Raw genomic sequence first — 18,600 nt, 5'->3', positions numbered from 1 at the left:
GACAGCTGAGGAACACTTCACTGCTCGAGGAAAGATAACGTGGCATCACAACACGGCTTCTCTGAATTGCAGTTATGAATGTGATTTTATACAAAAAATGGCCACCTTTATCAAAAAGGCTGTGACAAGTGGCCGGCGTGAACCTCGTCGGAGCAGCTGCAGGGATCTGCACCTCTCTGAAACAACTCCTTGTAAGGAGCAGCGGGCCGCACGTGCCCGGCCTCTTTTCACAGCCACAGCGCTGTCGGTTAAAGGTCAGAGAGTGGAAAAGCCATATGAGGTAAAACAGGGACACACCGAGTCCTTTTCAGCGCCGGCTTACAGTAAAATGAAATATTAAGCCGGTTTGAAGGACGGGACGTCTGCGGGGTCGCGGGCTGCTCCGAGGGCTCAAACAGATTCTTGTCACAGCGCAGACCTGCGGAGGCTCACGTTCACTCCAACATCTGCATGTTCACACCGTACACGTTGATATGCAACCGAGAGATCGTTTGGGCATAATGAGCAGAAAGCAGAACAAACATATGTGCATATAGGAAATCATCTTTATTTTGAAAACCAGAGAAAGCGGGGGAAAGAAACCCAACAGTGATATTTGAAAACTGTCTGCCAGCCAGGGAACTCGCCTCCTAATTCCCTACAAAAAACCCTGATGATTGTCAGATATATATTTTTTTGCAATAATTCTGCATATTCTGTTAAGAACCTGAAAGAAAAGAAGAAAAAAAAAATCGGAAGTGTTGGGTCTTTCGTTGTCTTGTTGGACTCTGAACTGCTACCTTTAACATACAGCGCTGCACAGTCACAAGTCGAGGAGAGAAACATGTTATTGTTCAACACGATCACCAGTTTCCTCGATGGGGACTGAAGCAGATCGCTGATGGTGGGTGATGACCTGAAAATGTGGGTGAAAACCTGAAGGACAAAATCTACTAAATTTGGGAAAGAAATCAGAATTTAATCCTCTTGGCTCTAATTTGTCTGGAACCTGCTTTCGTATTTGTTTTTTGTTCAAGGTGAAACTAAATCCAGGACGGTTTTTAAATTGAAACAAAGGACCCATTTGAGTTCACAAACTCAATCCGTGTCTGGAAAACTGGTCGGATACACGAAGCAAAAAAACATATGACACATGAAGAGCAGCATGGCAAGCTTGTTCTGATTAAATAACCTCAAACAAACATTTGAAACAAGGGCTCCTTTCAAACTCCCAGACAAACCCACACCAGGCATCGCAATGCCATTAAAATAGTTCCCATACTTCCTCCAGAGTGCCAACCAGAGTGTAATGGTTGTGAAATAAAAGTGATGTTTTTCCCCCCAAAAAACTGTCACTCATTTAACATTCAAATTCCACCAAAAGAAAAAATATATATCTTCATTTGCAAGTGAGCTGTTAGCTTAGCGTGCTACACCTCCTACTCAGCTGCAGCTGGAGGAGTCTGGTCAGGCTTAATCACTGTTCACTATCCCTCTGATGGTAATACAGTGGTGGGTGTGCAAATTAAGACAAAAGGAAAAAATAAAACAATGAACGTGGTACTTATTCATCATCGCAAACTGACATCAAAAAAATTAAATAAAAATAGCCTTTATCGAATGCCTAATCAGATAATTGCCATATCACTACAATCTTCACGTCAGGTGTAAACAATGACAGCTCTGCTCGCTCTAATCAGAGATTAAGGTGTATTTCGATGCAAGTCAATGAATCCAACCCAGCATACGACCGATTTATCATCTTTCTGACCCTTTTTATGACGAGGAACTGCAGAGGGGAGCTTCAAAGAGGTCAGGTGTTTAGATTTTGATCACACGTTCTATGGACTAATAAGAACCGTGTCGAGGTTACAACCAGAAGAAACCGTCTCAGGAAGCACTGAGGCGACACCACACACTGAAACCAGATAAATGTCCAACGTAACAAGCGTGGAAAATTAGAAACAAATCCGATGTGATCGATTCACACTGAGTCGCCGCCTTTCTCATTTCTTTCTTCAGCTGACTCGTCCCGATCTGGGTGACACTCGCACCTCGGTCAAAGCTACCAAACTTCACAACTGGCATAAAATGGCACTGAACACGTAAAACCTTAACGCGAGCTGTCAAAATGTAAATGACTGAACCGTTAAGTTTTTCAGTAGCTGCCTGAACAATGATGCAAATCAACTGCTGCAGCGAAAACACTTCTTTTTTTTTTTTTTTTTTAACTGTTTTCAACTTCCTGTATTTATTTTGTCAACATGAGGTGTCAGTGCTGATGGAAAATTAGTTTCCTTTAATTGTGCACAATTTCCAATTTAAAACTACATTTGAGACTCAAGCAGCTGTTTGTTCTGTTCGGTAGATTTGTTAAATTGTCACAAACATTTTAGTTTCCTGTCTTTACAGATTTTGATCGTCTGTCTGAGGTATTATACGAGATATTTAATTTCTAAATGGAGTGCTAGGTTTGAGTGGTTTTAATGCACGGTGTGATTCTCTGGTAACGGCCACACAAATACCTGAAACAATTCAAGCACATCTGCTTTTAGTCTGAGTGAAAAGACTTTGTATGTGATGTTCTGTACTTTCTACACATTACCATTTAATCACTGTAGAAAGCCCCAGTGAACATTTAATTCAACTGTTTTTAAGAGGCAAGTTTCACTTTTGTATTTAGAATACAAATAGCTTTGTGTTTGTGTGCATGCAACCAGAAACACACCGTGCCCTCTGATTTATTTATTTTTTAAAAAGGTCACTTTAAGGCTGCGTAGAGAAATTATTCAGCGAAAAGTCAAAAACCACGATGCATTTGAGTGATTAACGTGTCGCGTGTTTTAGTTCAGCCGTGGTTCAGATGGGTCTGGTTGGTTGGGATTCGTTCTTTTGAAACCTGGTGGGCGAGCTGCAGCTCCAGGAGAAGACCCACATGCCACTAACAACAGTAACACTGACATCATGAAGCTTATCCTCATTTCTCCATGACAGAGATCCACAACTGTCACAACTCTGCGTGGAGCCGATGTCTTCAACTAACCTCATACAAAACACTAACAACAAAAAGCGAGAGAACCGAAGTGTTAAAATGCAGGTGAGTAAATCATGCAGTGAAGGATTTGGCAGGAAGTTATGAAAAGGAAAATGTTTCACTACAGCATCCCGATGAGGATTTCAATTTCAAGGCTACAGTTGTCTTTAAGACCAACAGAACAAAAGTATGGTGAATTGAGAGGTAAAGCACCATCATTGCCACCTTCAGCCCTCCTTCAATACTTGTATTCAGTCCACAGGCTCCCCTTCATAATCCAGTCTCTCCCTCTGCTCTGGCTGATCTGACCTCGGTGAACCCTCTCCAGTCCAGATCGTGGCATGCCAGCAGGCAGGCGAGAGACAAACATGGCCATTATTTATTGTGTCCCTGTGTTGCTATTTCGATACACTAACAAGTCAACAGGCTTCACCTCTGGAAGGGTTTGCGGACCTTCTTCCTCCTCCTCGGGGGTTTGCCGCTCTCGGCCCACGTCTCGTTGGACTCGGGCCGCTGACCCCCCGGCATGTAGAAACCCGTCGGACCCGGGGGAGGGGAGAACGGAGGCGCTCCGGCTCCGGCTCCAGGTGGGGGGTGGTGAGGCGGACCCGGAGGGAAGAAGCTTCCGTTGGCGGCCCCGTCGTTCGGCGGTCCTCCCTTGAAGATCCGGTTGAAGAAGTCCTGCAGGTCGGCGGGGTTGGTCGGCCCGGCGGCGTGCTCTGGGGGCGGCCTGGAAGGACACGTGGAAATCGTTTTTGGGGATCGTTTGTGCCGGAGTGAAATGTTGCTCTTCTCTGCTTTTAAAGAGGCTCATGTGACAACAGCGTCTGAACACAATAAATTAGAGGCCAACTAGGCATGATGCTGCTATATCTAAACAAAGTAATGTCTACATTCATTAAAAAATATAAATAGTATAGTCGACTTCCTAATCCCTAAAATACACAACACAAGGGGGAGCTCCTGCTGTACCACATGCAGCAGGATGCAAGTAAAAACACACATTTATGAAATTCAGATGACAAATAGAAATCATCAAAATTAAGTTCATATATTTACATGTTCACATGTAAATGAAAATCACAAAGTCACGTGATTTCTCATTAAAATATGTCATAATATTGTTTCATTTACTGCAATACTGCCTAAATATTTAAACTTTCACAGCACCACACGTGAAAAAGGAAAACCTTTGCATCTGTTACTGATGTTTGCTTCTATGGCAGATGTGTAAAAAAACAATAGGAATACATCTGAGGCTTCATGTCGAAGAGGAGGATTTAATAATGCATGTTGTGAACCCATGGAGTCATAACAACAAATCCAAGTATGAATGTAAAAATGATAAAAGGTGCCCTTCTGGTGTCCATGACAACCCGTTGGTGCAGCTGCGGGGACGTACCTGGGTCGTGTGGCGTTGCTGTTGTTCTTTGAACCGAAGGAGATGTGATACGGTACACGGTGCGTGTCGGGGGAAATGCCTATTCTTTGGCAGCCTGCCCACTCTGAAAACATGACAGCATCACAGCAGGTCACATGACTGAGGGTGGGGAGGGGGGGAGGGAGGGGAGAAAATCCCCCCCCCCAAAAAAACAACATGAGGCTTTTCTTTCTCCTGTGGAGGCGTCGAGGGACAGATACCGATCAAGAAAGAGCTCATGCAAACTACAGAATGAGTTGCCGATGACTCGGTCAGATAACCTTTAAATAACAGCTGGTGTTCACCTGTAATATCATACACTTTCCCATCCATACAGGCAAAGTATGTGATGCGTAGGCCCAGCATGCTGGACTCCGCCCACAGGTCGCCCTCCTCCGCGCTGTGGCAGCGGTTGCATTCGGCACAGAACCGCGCCTCAGCAGGTTCACGATCCATCTCGAACCGCCTGCGCACACGCACACGCGCGTGTACACACACGCACACACACACACACGCGCGCACACACACACACACACACACACACACACACACACGCACGCACACACACACACACACACATCCCGAAGGAAACACGACACGATTCAGCTACAGTATGTTTAACCTCAGACTACTGAGGAAGTGACACTAATACGGTTCTGTGATGATGATGATGATGATGACGATGGATGACGATGATGGTGAGTGTGTAGCGACTTACTTGTGCTTGCCTTCACACTTAGTACACATCATGGTGTTCATGGCTTCCTTCAGGTCATCCTGCAGTTTAGTGAGGAACTCGTTCATGGATTTTGAGAGCTCAGTTGCTGCCATGCGCTTCCTGTGTGGGAGTGAAACAGACCGGCAGGTAATACAGGACAACAGGTGAGAAGTCAAACACACTGAATCCAAGAATCATTTTAGGGCAGTTAAAAGTCATCCGGATGGAAAAAAGATTTACATTTCAAAACAGCACGCCGTCTTTTTACTGTTTTGACAAAATGTCACTATTGTGTATGAATGGAAAGTAATAAATAAATAATAAATATCCTGAATATTGCAATGGAAAGTAAACTTTAAGTTGCCTAAGAATGATTATTGCATCAGAGTAACTGTAAAAAAAAATTAAAAAAAAGGAAAAACAAAACAACTAAATAATTGTTTATGATTGAAAAACATTTCTTCCTTTTGTACTGTTATTGTGAAATTAGCCTTTTTTGCCAGATTTTCTGTGTACTCACAACTCGTACTCTCGTCGTGTCTCTGGGTTACTGACGATATCCCAGGCAGCCCTCAGTACTTTGAACGCCTCTCCAGCTCGTGGGTGTTTATTCTTGTCTGGATGGACCTGAAAGAGAACGGACAGCAGAATGGCTTGGATGAGTAAAGCAGAAAAACTCAGAAAACATGTATTTGTTGTTACTGCGGGCGGCCGATAGTAGAAAATGGAAGCACACAAGCACTTCTGATGCTCACGTGAGCGCCGCACACACACCTGGACAGCCAGCTGTCGGTAGGCCTTCTTCAGCTCGGTCTCGGTGGCGTGCACCTCGACGCCGAGCACCGTAAAGGGGTCGAGCTCGTCCTCGGGCACCTCGGCCAACGCCAGCAGTCTCTCCAGCTCCTGGCCCGGCTGAGCTCTCCCCGCTCTGCCCGGTGACTCCGGCGTGGACGGAGGGATGCGGCCGTCCCTCCTGAACAGGCTTCGGCCTCTTTCCAGCAGGGACGCCATCCTCTTCACAAACCTCGACTCCTGAAAAGCTGTCCAGTAGCGTTTCCCCCTCTCTCCACCAACGCGGACCAACAGCCCCTTCGCCCACTGGGAGCCGAGAATAAACAAAGCGCAGGAAAGTCCGAAACAAGTTAAGGCAGCCGTCTTTACCCACTTCACCGCCCAAACAACTTTATCCAGCAGGTCCGCTCCCGCGCACTTCGCCCAATTCAGAACACGACTCGCATCCGCCTTCATCCCCGGTACGTCAGTCATCTTTACAAACAGCCGCTGCCCAAAGTTGTAAAGTTTCACAACTCCGGTCTCCACTCCGACTCCACAGTTGTGAGTTAATGTGACAATAATCTCAATCAGCATGTGGATGCACGAGATGCACCACAAGCTCACCGACTCCGACAGCATCTCCTTGAACGCTAAGACGAGCTGGTTTCCCGTCCGCCTGCGGCCGCGGCTCTGCTGGTGGTGGTGGTGGTTACGCCGGCGGGTCTGCTTGTGCCGACCGCCGCTCGACACGACGTTTCCTTTCTGAATGGAGGAAAAAGCGCTCTGGCCGCTCTGCTCTAAAAGGGATCCGCCGCTCCTCAGTTTGCACCTCCTTCCACCTGCCACGTTCCTCCAACCAGACTCCCCGTTCATGTGCTGCTCCTTTGCAGCTTCGTCCTCTTCTTGATTTATAAGCTGCGAGCTCTCGTCATCTGCAGTCTTGTCCTCCTCAAACCCATCCGAGACCTCCTCCGTGGATCCACAATACTCTGCTTCACCAATTGCAGAGTCTTGCGGAGTGCCCGGGTTCGGCGTTTCCTGAGATTCGGCTGTTTTTTCCTCCGGCTCGCAGTCGTCCTCAGTCTCTCTGGCCTCCCACTGCCGAGAACGGGTCACCGAGGCAGAAACACCATCAGGGACCTCCTCGTCGTTGTCCGTAACCTCCGTCTCTTTCTCGGCCGCTTCCCTCTCCATGTTGCTTACAGCTGATTGATTCAGGCGCTGCCAAGTTGGGATATCATGGAAGTTCCTAAATCCATAATCTGTGGCAACATTTTCCCCAGACTCTCAGAAACAGGTGAGACTGGGGGGTCCTAAGGGTCAGGCTGGGGTCCACCATGTCAGCAGCGACCTCTAGGCATCATCAGGCTTTCACACAGCTCACATGATGCACTGCGTCACCTGAAAAGCAACATTTCAGTATAAATCAAAAGTCGTTTACATCCGTAAGCAGGCTCTCACTTTCCAAATCAATTAAATGGACAAAAACTTGACAGAAAAGAAGAACAGCGGGGATTTTGCCATCTCGTTTACACTGTGGCAGCTTCTTTCTTTTTTGGGGGCCAATATGAAATATTAATAAGCTTTGTCATGCATTTGAATCACTCTAATATCCAAAACCCAAAATTTGCAATGGAGATATTTAAGCTGTAAAACTGTTTTTCGACTGGATATCCAGACAGTGTATCGAATCAGAGTTTACAGATATCTCGATATTAAAATGACATGTCATCGAGTCACTTCCTTCACATCACACACCTCTAAAAAGCAGAAGAGCTGTAACTCTCCCCGATTATCCAAGTGATCAAAAATGATCAAACTTTACATTTCAGCACTTTTAAACCTCTTGTAAGGTAAGAAACTGCAGCTTTTCTCCGTTTCAGGTGAAAGCTAAATATTGTGTTTGTTTGTTGTTGTTTTTTTGACTGTTGAAGCGATAAAAGAAGACATCAGAGGATGTGGCCTCGGACTCTAGGAAGTTGTGACAGGCATTTTTCACTTCAGACAAAACTAATCCTGATCATGATGAAGATAAGTGTTGGTTGCAGCCCTGCGGGCCAAATCTTTACCGCATTTGGGCACGAACACAAAACAAAATGTTGTTGGCCGCAGCCTTCATTTCTTCATTTAATGTTCAACTTACATGCGATGGAGCTACATGACCTTATCTGTCCCGCCGGTGTCGAGGTGAGTCGTCGGAGACACGCGAGCTGAACGACACTGTGCGCACCAGGTGTGAGAACTAAAGACACGTTTGACCTTCGGCGGCCGATAGAAAGCGACGACGACGACAACAACAACAACAACAACAACAACAAAAAACAGCCGTCCGTCAAAATCTCACGTTAATTTAACGATTTTTAAACAGCAGATGTTTTGACGTCGGCTCGTGCTAGCAGGCAGCCCGTTAGCACGAGGAGGCAGAGTGACACACAGAAGCTGCGGGAGCTAAAATTAGCTTCTCTCCGGCTCGCTCACCTGACAGCACTTCGACTAAATAAGGTCTCAAAACGGGTTTAAAACGACGACACGGACGATTCTTGTTTACGCGTTCATCTAGCAGACAGGCTAACTGTTAGCTCGCGACAGTAACGAGCTAACACTCTCGCCTGTTTGTGTCCCCTTCCTGAGGTTGGACGAGGACGCTGAGACATGTTTTGGACACCGGACGACTACAGTAAAGTCCGCAAATCATTTTGCGTTTTGCATATAAACAAGCTGGTTGTCATATATACCTGTCAGATACTTGTGTAACCTTGTTTGTTAACAGACAGCCAAGTGTCCGTGTTGTTTTTTTTTAGCCACTTCTTCTTCTGCTTCTTTTTCCTACTTTCTTCCCGTTTCTTCTTCCTCCTCCCGTTTCTTCTTCGCTGCTTTCCTGACGTTTACCAAACAACTGAGTGGAAGTGCTGCCATCTAATGTTCATCAGACAGCGGATAATAAATTCAACAACAAACAAGCGTTCAATATAAAACAAAATCTAATTTTCATATCTAAACATTTCTGAATAATGAAATAACAACATAAAGGCCCTGAAGACCAAACTAGCTCACATTCTTTTATAACTGTACCACATTAGGAAAATCATACCGTCCCACTTTTTAAAGCCATATTTCCTAAAGTAGGACAATAGAACATTTTAATTAAAATAACAAAAATTGATTTTTTTTTTTTTTAATTATTTTATTTTTACACAATGATATAATAGCCTTTGAGGAACAAAGATCATAAACATATATTTGTAAGAAACTGATATGCTTAACAATAATTTTGTTTAAAAACTGTGACCTATGGGTGGTCTTCACACGTGTGCTTCCTGTTTGAGGATAGCTGCACGTTAATCCACGTAAGCCTTAGTTTTATTTACATTCATTTGTTTCAGGAAGACCTACGTCAAATGTCCCACGTTAGGCGGTGTCCCACTTTATGGAAATCCGCCCACTTGTTTGTGCAGTTTCCAAGTGTCCACATGCTCCTGGCCATGAAGTGAGAAAACCCACAACAAATAAAAACACAGTAGATGCTTCTGTATATTGTGATAAAGTATACAAAGTGCATGGTATCTGTTTTTAGGATGCAGCACATTCAACAGGATGATGATGGAGGGCTATTATTGTGTTTTGTTGTTTCTGAAACTGGAAACCCTGAAACAGCCTACAATAGAGCCGGGAGTGAATAATAGGTAGCATTTAGCCTACATGCAACCCCTGCAAGAGACACAATGAAAACAACTCAAAAAGGTTTGCAGATGCTGATCCTGGATGTGTAGGAATGGCCAGAGACTAACAGATGATAGCAGGTTTGAGTTTAGTAGGCCTATAGCAACATGAACTTCAGTGTTGTTGGTGATTTTAACCTTATTTGTGTGCATTGGCCCTTTAAATCGGCAAATAAATATAATACCAGTATTTAAAACGTGCTGGAGTTTCACCTGTCCTCTCAGAATAATTTACGATCATCCACCTCCCACATAAAAAGAAACACAAAAAAAAACACTGTAAGGAAAATCCACATCTGTCACATCTGTTCATTGTTCTCTATATACATGTAGGTTTATTGGTGTGATGACTACATGTCTGGGGGTCTTTGTCATGGTAAAACTCGGGGAACCCCCCACGCCCCCCAACCCGCCTTTAGCCTCTGCATAAAGGACTAATCTTGAAGATACAGAGGGTTAATTTCAAGCCCCCACCACCACCACCCACATCTCCAATTTGAAAGCCGCCTCTCTACCGGGAGAGGAAGGCTCTTTTTCGGTCAGATGGCGTGCTGCAGTCCGCCCCCGTCATTCTCCAGCCCACACAGACAGCAAAAAGGCAGCCAGCAACCAATACGGTGCGCCGGAGGAGGATTTCTGCCAGTGATTTCAGACGAGGTACGATACGCAAAGGGGATTTACTACGCCAATCTGCGCCGGGGAAGCTGTCGGCAATAGGTAAGAGGGTAAGAAACGAATTGGATAATAGCAGCGATGTGTCTTAGAGCAGGGTGTTCCGCCTCTAACATCTGGCTCAGGAATAGTTGCCTCCACTCGATGGTTTTATTTGAACTGGAGCCAGTGATCCAAGTGTTTCTAGTTTAGTGCCGCGTAAATGAAACGTGGTTCCGTCAAGTGAAATTTAGTTGTTGTTTTTTTCAAATTTCCTCATCAGTTTCACTCCGGGAGTAGCGACCCGTGACATCGGTGATTGGAGAGACTCCTCTGCGTAATCACGCCGCTTCCTTCTCTACACATCTACACATCTGCCTGACCTGACGAAGGTAAGGAAGCTCCATTTAGCTTTATTCTTCCATTTAATGTAGGGCTTGCATAAAGACAGGACAAAATCTGTATTCTGCTGCAAAAGCATGCACAAACTTTCTATTGGCTATTCATCAGTTTTTATGAATTTTTCAACAAGACTGAAGCATTTGGGAACAGGTTGACTAGGTGTGGTCCAGATGGCCAAGTCTTTATGGAAATGAATAACTTTTCCAGGGTTTCTCCACCTGGTTCACGTGTTTCTTTCTTCTGCCTGAACTTTCCAGCTCTGTGTGCCATGTCTCTGCCACGCACACTTGGGGAGCTGCAGCTCTATCGGGTGCTGCAGAGAGCCAACCTGCTGGCCTACTATGAAACCTTTATCCAGCAGGGTGGTGACGACGTGCAACAGCTCTGCGAGGCAGCGGAGGAGGAGTTCCTGGAGATCATGGCACTAGTTGGCATGGCCACCAAGCCACTGCATGTGCGTAGGCTGCAAAAGGCCCTCCGAGACTGGGCGGCGAACCCTGCCCTTTTCAGCCAGCCTGTTGCTAATGTTCCTCTCGGGGGCATCCCACTCTTCAAAGTGGACGGGACGGGCACAAGTGGGTCGGCCGGCGGGCCCAGAAAGTCTGTGAGTAACGGGCAGCCTGGGTCCCCCTGTGAGAGAGAGGATCGAGTGTGTCTTACTCCAATGCACAGTGGGAGTCCAAGAAGCCCCTGCTCCCAGGCCTCACCGCAGCCACCAGACACACATTACAGGGAAAAATTGTCCCCCATGGACCCACACTGGCTCAGCCAAGAGCCTGACGGGAACTGCAACCTAGCTTCTGCATCTGGAGCAGAAGAAGATCCGCCCAGCCCGCCTCTGCTGCCAACATGTCCTCCCGGTCCCTCCACATCTCCGAGCCCCTCCGCATCCTTCTCCCCGGGAGCTCTGTCGGCCTGGCCCGGAGGACAGCTGGACGGGGAGACGGCCAGGGCGGTGGTGGAGAGCGTGGACCGGCACCTGCGGACCCTGCCCAGGTCGGATCCCGCAGAGGTGAAGACGTTGCTGAGGATGAACAAGAAGATGGCAAAGACTGTGGGGCACATCTTCAGGATGGGGTCCCAGGACGTGAACAAGGAAGAGGAGATCCGAAAGTACAGCCTCATATACGGACGCTTCGACTCCAAGAGGAGAGAAGGCAAGCAGCTCACACATCATGAGGTAAAAGCATCACATTGCAGAGCTGAGATGAAGTGTTTGAATGCATCACATCATGCTTCATAGCTACAATGAGCTGTTGGTAAAGGGAAGTTCAGATTATAAACCATAAGGCAGCTCTAATCATCAGTTGGTATCTCAGCGTCCACCCCTCCTTCAGTCAGTGTGTTTCCTCTTCCAGTTGATCATCAACGAAGCTGCAGCCCAGTTTTGCATACGCGACAATGCCCTGCTGCTGAGACGGGTGGAGCTCTTTTCTCTGGCTCGGCAGGTGGCGAGAAAATGTGCCTACACCTCCACACTGAAGCACGCAAGGTAAGGGAGGAGTGATCCGTTCACCAGCAGCCAATGACCAACGCAGCTCACACTTGCCGTGTCTTTACAGTGCCTCGGTTTCAAGAAGAAAAAGAGCTTTTTAAACGGTTACATAATTAACTTCAGAAAAATCCAACATCTGGATCCTCCATAGCAATCAGAGCAACGCCACATCAAGCCGCATGTGGAATAAATGTGAATGAATGGCTTTCTATTTCACGTGTTCCACATTTAACAGGTGGTTCACATGAGTCATCTGCCCACCAGTGGGTTCATTTTGAGAATGAACCTGGTTCAGATCACAGTGGGAATTAAACTGTGAACTCTGAAGTGTTAGTTTAATAAGATAACTTTGGTGCCACACTGACAAACAGAAATACTCTCTGTAATCATTAACCTGCGAGAGAGAGAAAAAAAAAACATTTTCAGGGATCCCTAATCGAGGTAAACATCAGAATTGTTTTGAACAAAATGCTCCTGAGAATGTTTCAGTAACAGAACAATAACAATAAAGCTCAATCCATAAATGAATCGATCAGATTTTCATGATCTGAATATATTAGATTGGATTTCAAATGTCCCTGTCACTAGCATCTTAATTCCAGACATAATTGAATTTTTTATTATTATTAAGATTTTAAAAATCACACTACATATGTGAATGTTGAGGCAAAAGTTCACCTTATGCTCATTGCCAAATTCAAGCACATTCATATATTTAATTCTGATAAATATATAATTTTATGGTAAATTAGTTTAGGTAAATAAGTTAAAATTATGTTCAAGTTGAATAAAAGTTGTATTCAGTGCGACTGACTTCTCTGTCTGTTGTGCAAATACATCGACTTGATTTGACAACACAAAGGTTCATTCACCTAAATTCATCGTGTGAAAATACAGTTCTGACTACATAGTGAATCATTTCCATCCCAATACCTCGGGTTACTTTTGAAACTACTGGAGCAGCCTTTAACTAAACATCGTGCTAAAACTCTACCACAAGCTGCAACTACATCTGGAAAACAAATACTTGACTTTAACGTGAGCCGCTGGTCGCTGATTGGCTGAGCAAACCTTGATGCCAACAGGGTTACCAGACTATAATCAGAGCAAATCGAGCAGTCGTCCGACAGAAGCCAGACTCCCATTCGCCGGCTTTTAATCTACTCCTCCAGGTCTTCTTCTGACCCTGCGCCTTCATATTTTTCCATTTTGTGAAAATACTGTTTCCGAGGTCAAGAACAAACTTTCACACTCAGCTGCATCAACTGTTTTCCTCCTGCAGATCGAATGCAGATGAGAGCAGCGTCCTGTCCCAGAAGAGAGCGAGACACGAGGTGAGTCTTCAGGCCAAAGTTCAGGACACTCGTCAGTCATTGGAAGTGGGACGTTAGCACTGACCCGACTGTGTGCTTGTATGACGGATTTCAGGTGATCGTACCTGAGAGTGTGTCATCACTTCTCATCGTTGAGGGGCCCGAGGGCTTCGCCCAGAGGGCGGATGAAGACAGCTTATCTGCAGAAAGCCTGGACAGTGTATCACATGGTAAAAACTTCAGATTGTTATAATAAAAATAGGATTCAAATTTCAAAGTAATAAAAAGTTATTTTGCACTGAGCTCTAAAAGTGTCTTCGTCTTCGACTCCGCACATTCTCGCTGCCTGTTTCTGTATGTAATTAGAATTTAAACTTAGATCTGTCTGTCCCGGCAGACATGGGCTCTCAGTGCAACCAGTCTCCGTCCCCCCGTCCCCACGGCGACACCTCCAACCCCGCCAACTGGAGCCGCCATCTCATACAGCAAACTCTAATGGACGAGGGGCTGCGATTGGCTCGGATGGTGTCACATGATCGGGCGGGAAAGATCAGCCTAGGGTCAGACGGGACTCACTCCACAGGTGACTTTTCAAACAATGACTCACCAGTATTATGTGCTTAATAATGGTCACAGAATAAAAGCATATTTTGTGATGTTTGCCTGTCTCTGTGCGGGTTAAAGGAAAAGTCTGTAAAATACGCTTAAATTTTCATTTTCTTGCAGGATGTTACGACAATGCTACTCAAGTCTTTGTGGTAAATATGCAGCAGGTAGTTCAGCTTAGTTCAAAGAGAGGAAAGGGTAGCGTCCAAAAGGGCTATTTATTCATTCATATTCATTGTAGAGGCGTGAGAGTGGTATCAATCTGTCCAGGAAGTCTCTGCCAGGATGTAAAATAAGCATATTTCCCTAAAATGTCAAACTACTGCTTGAAGCTGGAATCGGACCGAGAATTTAAAAGGAGTGAGATGATGTTGGGGTTGAATTGAAATGACAGACAGAGACTCCCTAACCTCTCCTAACAATGAATATTTTATAGCTCTGCAGTTTGAACCCTCGTGAGTCACAATCTCTCTGAGGTGACGCCTCCCACCATCCACAGCCGAACTCCACCAGACTGTAAATTAGAGAGGATAGAAGTTAGCATGGGGGGGAAACAGAGGGAGGTGGAGAGCGATATATGAAGAGGAAAAAGAGTGAGAGAAGGAGGGTATAGGAAAGAGGAAAGAGGAGGAGGGGGGGGGGTGTTACACTGTTATAGCACTTCTTTAATACTCTGCTACTGTAGCGCTCGTCTGATGCATCACAGCTTCTCGCAAATAAGAAAGAGAGGGAAAAAAAAAAAAGTGATCTGGACGAGTTAGTCGTTCGAGCCAGTTGAAGAGATGAAGCGAGGAGAAGGAAGCCAAGCAAAGACATGAGGGGGCGGGGAGGGGGAGGGGAGGGGAGGGGAGGGGAAGAGAGGAAGTACTCTGTGGGCGGCAGAATCGGACCCCCCTCCTTCAGCAGCGGCTGACGTCAGAGTGTGTTAGGTGCGTGGGCTGAAGGGCGGGATGGATGGGGCGTGGGGGCGAAGGAGTGGGAGGTAATTGGAGGGGCGTTGCATTGACTCACCAAGCGACAGTGTACAAAAATAAAACCGGTGGGCAGGGAAATGGCACAGTCTTTTTTTTTCTACATCTTCTCCTTCTACCAACAAGACTGCGGAAATAACCAAAAAAAAAAAGACATATGTTTCATCTCTGGCGTCAATCTCCCTCACTTTGTCATGTCTTTTTATTTCTTCTTTATCTCTCTTTCATCCAAGTTTCCTGCTCGCCTCTCATTAATCAGAACTTTCCCTCACTTCCTGTCAACGTCACTGTTTTTCTACCAGAACTCATCTTTCCTTTATCACGTCACATATATTTTATCTGATGAATCTAACCACTTGTATTTCTGCCTACATGTGTACTTTACTGAAGATATGCTGTTAATTCATTGTTGTTGAAACACATGGACACAGAGGTGTTAAAGGAGCAAATAAAAAAAACGTATTAGTCAATAAATTAATTATTTTTTGACTCATAAACACAGAAGAAACACTTTTGAACCTCCAATATCGAGACGAGTACACAAAGTCATCTACAAGTTGTTTATTCACCGATCTGACGATGGCCGTCAGTGTGTAACTCTTTCAATACAAACTTTTGTGTGATTTATTTTCTGTCTTGCTCACTTGATTTTCTGACTCCATCACTGTCTTATCACCAGCCAAAATAAACTCCATAACACTGGAGACAGTTTGTTATTCAACAGCTTGGGTTGGTCATAGAAACCACGATGACTTCACTCCATGTGGGATAGTTTCAGGCTGAATTCCCCAAACTAATCTTCAGAAGTCTTCAAACACTAGTTGCATCTTGATTGCTGCGCCTCTGAACTGATATTTATCCTGTATTTCAGTACAATAACAGTCCGTCCTGTTACTGTAAAGTTTTATACTTTTAATTTTGCCTTCGCAGGACTAAAATTAGTTGATTTCATGGTGTTACCGACATCTTAAATAAATCCACTCATGCTGTAAAATCGACTCTCTTCAGTCTGGAATTGCTTTCAGATCGCGTTTGTTCTTTTTAGTGACACCGAATTTAATTTTCCTGTGAGGTCTCACTCTAAAATGTACGTCTCTCCACAGACCATGACATTAAGGTGGAGCGGCAGATAACAGCGTGCAGGAGCAGTAGCCCTTGTGTCACCAAAGACGAGTCCAACCACCGGGGGAAATGAAACCCTGCAAGGATTAATAAGGAACTTGTGCAAATGAACTCAGGTCAGAGTCTTCAACACAGACCACGTCACCGACGGAGAGACGACTCTGATGACAAAATCAAAACAGTAAATGTGAAACTTTACCAGCGACTGACATCATAAACCTGCAGCGACTTCTGAACCATCGAGTTGTGAATTAAGTTCAAAGTGTTGTTTTAATTTTATATTCAGTAAATACATCCAAGGAGAAACCCTTTTTTTTGGGAGGGGGGGGGTGAACACACGTCCTGCAGATTTCAGCAGATAGAGAAGAAAAGAAATGAAACACCTGAAGGATTTCGTTGTATTTTGTTGCCGCGTGTTGGAAGACCCCCCTGCTTCAGATGAGACGGTCTCGACACAGCAGGGGGCACTGCAACTTTGGAAACTGACTCTCCGAGGTTCCTCCGCACTGAGCAACGGGCTGCCACTCAACAGACGAAATGTGTTTTAAGTAGAGATAATTTCAAGTATTACAAGAGTCATTTTCAGATTGTGTTGGTCTTGATTTCTCAGAACGTGCACACAAACAGTATCAGGGTCAGAGGCCTTCTGTCCTCTGAGGTCAATGAGGTACCAAACAGTCTTCATCATCTTTTCGCTCACATCTTTCTGTTGCACTATTTGTTATACAGGATAACGTTTCAGGCTTCTGTTTGAGGCATTTAAATGTCTTTTAAATATGTGAAAATGTACTTCGAACACTTGTTCTGAGCCGAGGGGCCTGAAATTAGAAACATTGGTGTTTTGCAGTGAAGTTGAGTTTCTGGGTTGACTACGGTGTCTTGCGCTATAAGATGCTCAGCCGCTCCTCCTTCATATCTACAGTTTAATGTTGTGCAATAACTGAACAGCCTTTCAGAAACCTGCATTCAAGTTACAAAATGTATAATTGTAAAAAAAAAAAAAAAAACACATTTACCACATTATTTTCAGAAAATGTGATGATTATTGTTGATTTTTGACGGGATTTGAGAGCTTTCAACATGGCGGTTTGTTTTTAGGATGACATTTCTCTTGGATTAACAACAGCGCACCAGTTCGATTGTCCTTTGAGACATTAGTAGGATTTTCTCTTTAGTTTCTAAGCTCTAGAAAAATAAACAGTAACACCTGCAGAAGTTTTACACAAAGAAATCTCTTGGTGCTTGACTTTTGATACAGCAGCTCCTGTCTATTTGGCCCCCATTTGATGTTAGTAGATGCATCAATTAACCTCCTCAGTTTATTATGTTGCAAATCAGATTATTTATTTTGTTACATCTCAATAAATGTTATTTTACAGATTAAAGCCACAGCATGTCGCATTGTTTTCCACACAGAATCTTTTTTTCTTTCTTGGCAGCGCTGATGTGTGGAAGAGGCTGCAGGAGCTGCGTCACACAGCCAGCAACACCTCTGCTGTCGTCCTGTTTGTTGCACTGACGCTTTGCATCAAAGCCTCCATGCTGGCATGACTCCCCTGTACCAGTGATGTCATCAGCTGTCATGCACACAGACACCAGAGAACGTGAAGACACACAACGCAGAAGACAGAAACCCCCAAAGGAATTCAGACTCGGGGCTTTAGAAGAAGAGCGGATCTTCAGTTTGTCATCGCAGATACTCTGCAAGTGACATAAAATCAGAAGGTTTAGCACAATGTTTTTGAGAAGTGGAATTCAAGCATCACTCTAGAGATGGTCGGTCGATCGGTCGGTCGGTCGGTTTGGTCGGTTGAGTATAGAAATAAAAAAACACGTTAATCTCTGAGTAAAATAATTAAAGCTGCACATATTTTGGCGGGTGATGTGTTCACATGCAAAGGTCATTTCAAGTCAGTGCAGAAATTGCAGATTGAAACTACTCTTGTCAAAATTCCTGCACTACACAAGTACGAGTCTTGACTTGTAAGAGCACTGTTTGTTGGTGGGAAGTATGTTGTTTGGAAGACAGCATAAGACGAACATGGCTATCACTGTCACTGTGAGCATGTTAGCATGCTGACATTAGCTCAAAGTACAGCTACAGACTCTTAAGTTTTCTTACTGAATTACACTTCCCTCCACAGAACTGGTCCAGAGAAGCCCGGTCAGATGTTTATAAAGATGTTAATGTGAAAGAAATGTGCCTTTAACCTTTGATTACATAAGTGCAATTATATCCAAGTTGGTGTTCTTAACCGCGATTATGAGAGCAACAGTCAACGTGGCAACAGATGAGAGAAGCCGCCGTCCATCAGCTGTCAGCACCACTAATTAGGGAGTTAAATCTTCATCTATTCTGAGCCCAGGCTCGTCCCTCGGTGGCACGGAGCCGAGCA

The 18,600-nt window shown here is 44.9% G+C and overlaps 2 protein-coding genes across 6 annotated transcripts; one reads left to right on the top strand and one right to left on the bottom strand.

Moving 5' to 3' along the window:
- Window positions 1-32: 32 nt before the first annotated feature.
- dnajc14 (DnaJ (Hsp40) homolog, subfamily C, member 14) lies at window positions 33-8,800 on the bottom strand. 2 transcript variants are annotated; one of them, XM_069709821.1, is made up of 7 exons: window positions 8,661-8,800; window positions 5,926-7,326; window positions 5,672-5,778; window positions 5,152-5,271; window positions 4,739-4,899; window positions 4,416-4,518; window positions 33-3,743 (listed from the first exon to the last, which is right to left on the bottom strand). In XM_069709821.1, the coding sequence occupies exons 2-7, from the start codon at window positions 7,117-7,119 to the stop codon at window positions 3,443-3,445; spliced, it is 1,986 nt and encodes a 661-aa protein (XP_069565922.1). In that variant the 5' UTR covers window positions 7,120-7,326; window positions 8,661-8,800; the 3' UTR covers window positions 33-3,442. The 2 variants fall into 2 exon arrangements, with proteins under 2 accessions (XP_069565922.1, XP_069565931.1); XM_069709830.1 differs by lacking the exon at window positions 8,661-8,800 and adding an exon at window positions 8,069-8,234.
- A 1,222-nt stretch (window positions 8,801-10,022) lies between these two features.
- On the top strand, window positions 10,023-18,589 carry nab2 (NGFI-A binding protein 2 (EGR1 binding protein 2)). Of its 4 annotated transcripts, XM_069709777.1 has the most exons (9): window positions 10,026-10,361; window positions 10,579-10,687; window positions 10,955-11,877; window positions 12,056-12,189; window positions 13,475-13,526; window positions 13,621-13,735; window positions 13,903-14,088; window positions 16,186-16,320; window positions 17,644-18,589. In XM_069709777.1, exons 3-8 carry the CDS (start codon window positions 10,966-10,968, stop codon window positions 16,275-16,277), a joined length of 1,491 nt encoding a protein of 496 aa, XP_069565878.1. In that variant the 5' UTR covers window positions 10,026-10,361; window positions 10,579-10,687; window positions 10,955-10,965; the 3' UTR covers window positions 16,278-16,320; window positions 17,644-18,589. The 4 variants fall into 4 exon arrangements, with proteins under 4 accessions (XP_069565861.1, XP_069565869.1, XP_069565878.1 ...); XM_069709760.1 differs by lacking the exons at window positions 16,186-16,320; window positions 17,644-18,589 and adding an exon at window positions 14,232-14,748 and having other exon boundaries at window positions 10,023-10,361; XM_069709768.1 differs by lacking the exons at window positions 16,186-16,320; window positions 17,644-18,589 and adding an exon at window positions 14,232-14,748 and having other exon boundaries at window positions 10,023-10,369.
- Window positions 18,590-18,600: the final 11 nt, after the last annotated feature.

This window comes from Brachyistius frenatus, unplaced genomic scaffold, assembly GCF_029030835.1.
Source record: "Brachyistius frenatus isolate BFR_SWC_R1_liver_20210118 unplaced genomic scaffold, ASM2903083v1 Contig_4, whole genome shotgun sequence".
Classification (NCBI taxonomy): Eukaryota; Metazoa; Chordata; class Actinopteri; family Embiotocidae; genus Brachyistius; species Brachyistius frenatus.
The sequence above is the reverse complement of the archived record's forward strand: the minus strand, read 5'-3'. Positions and strand labels throughout refer to the sequence as shown.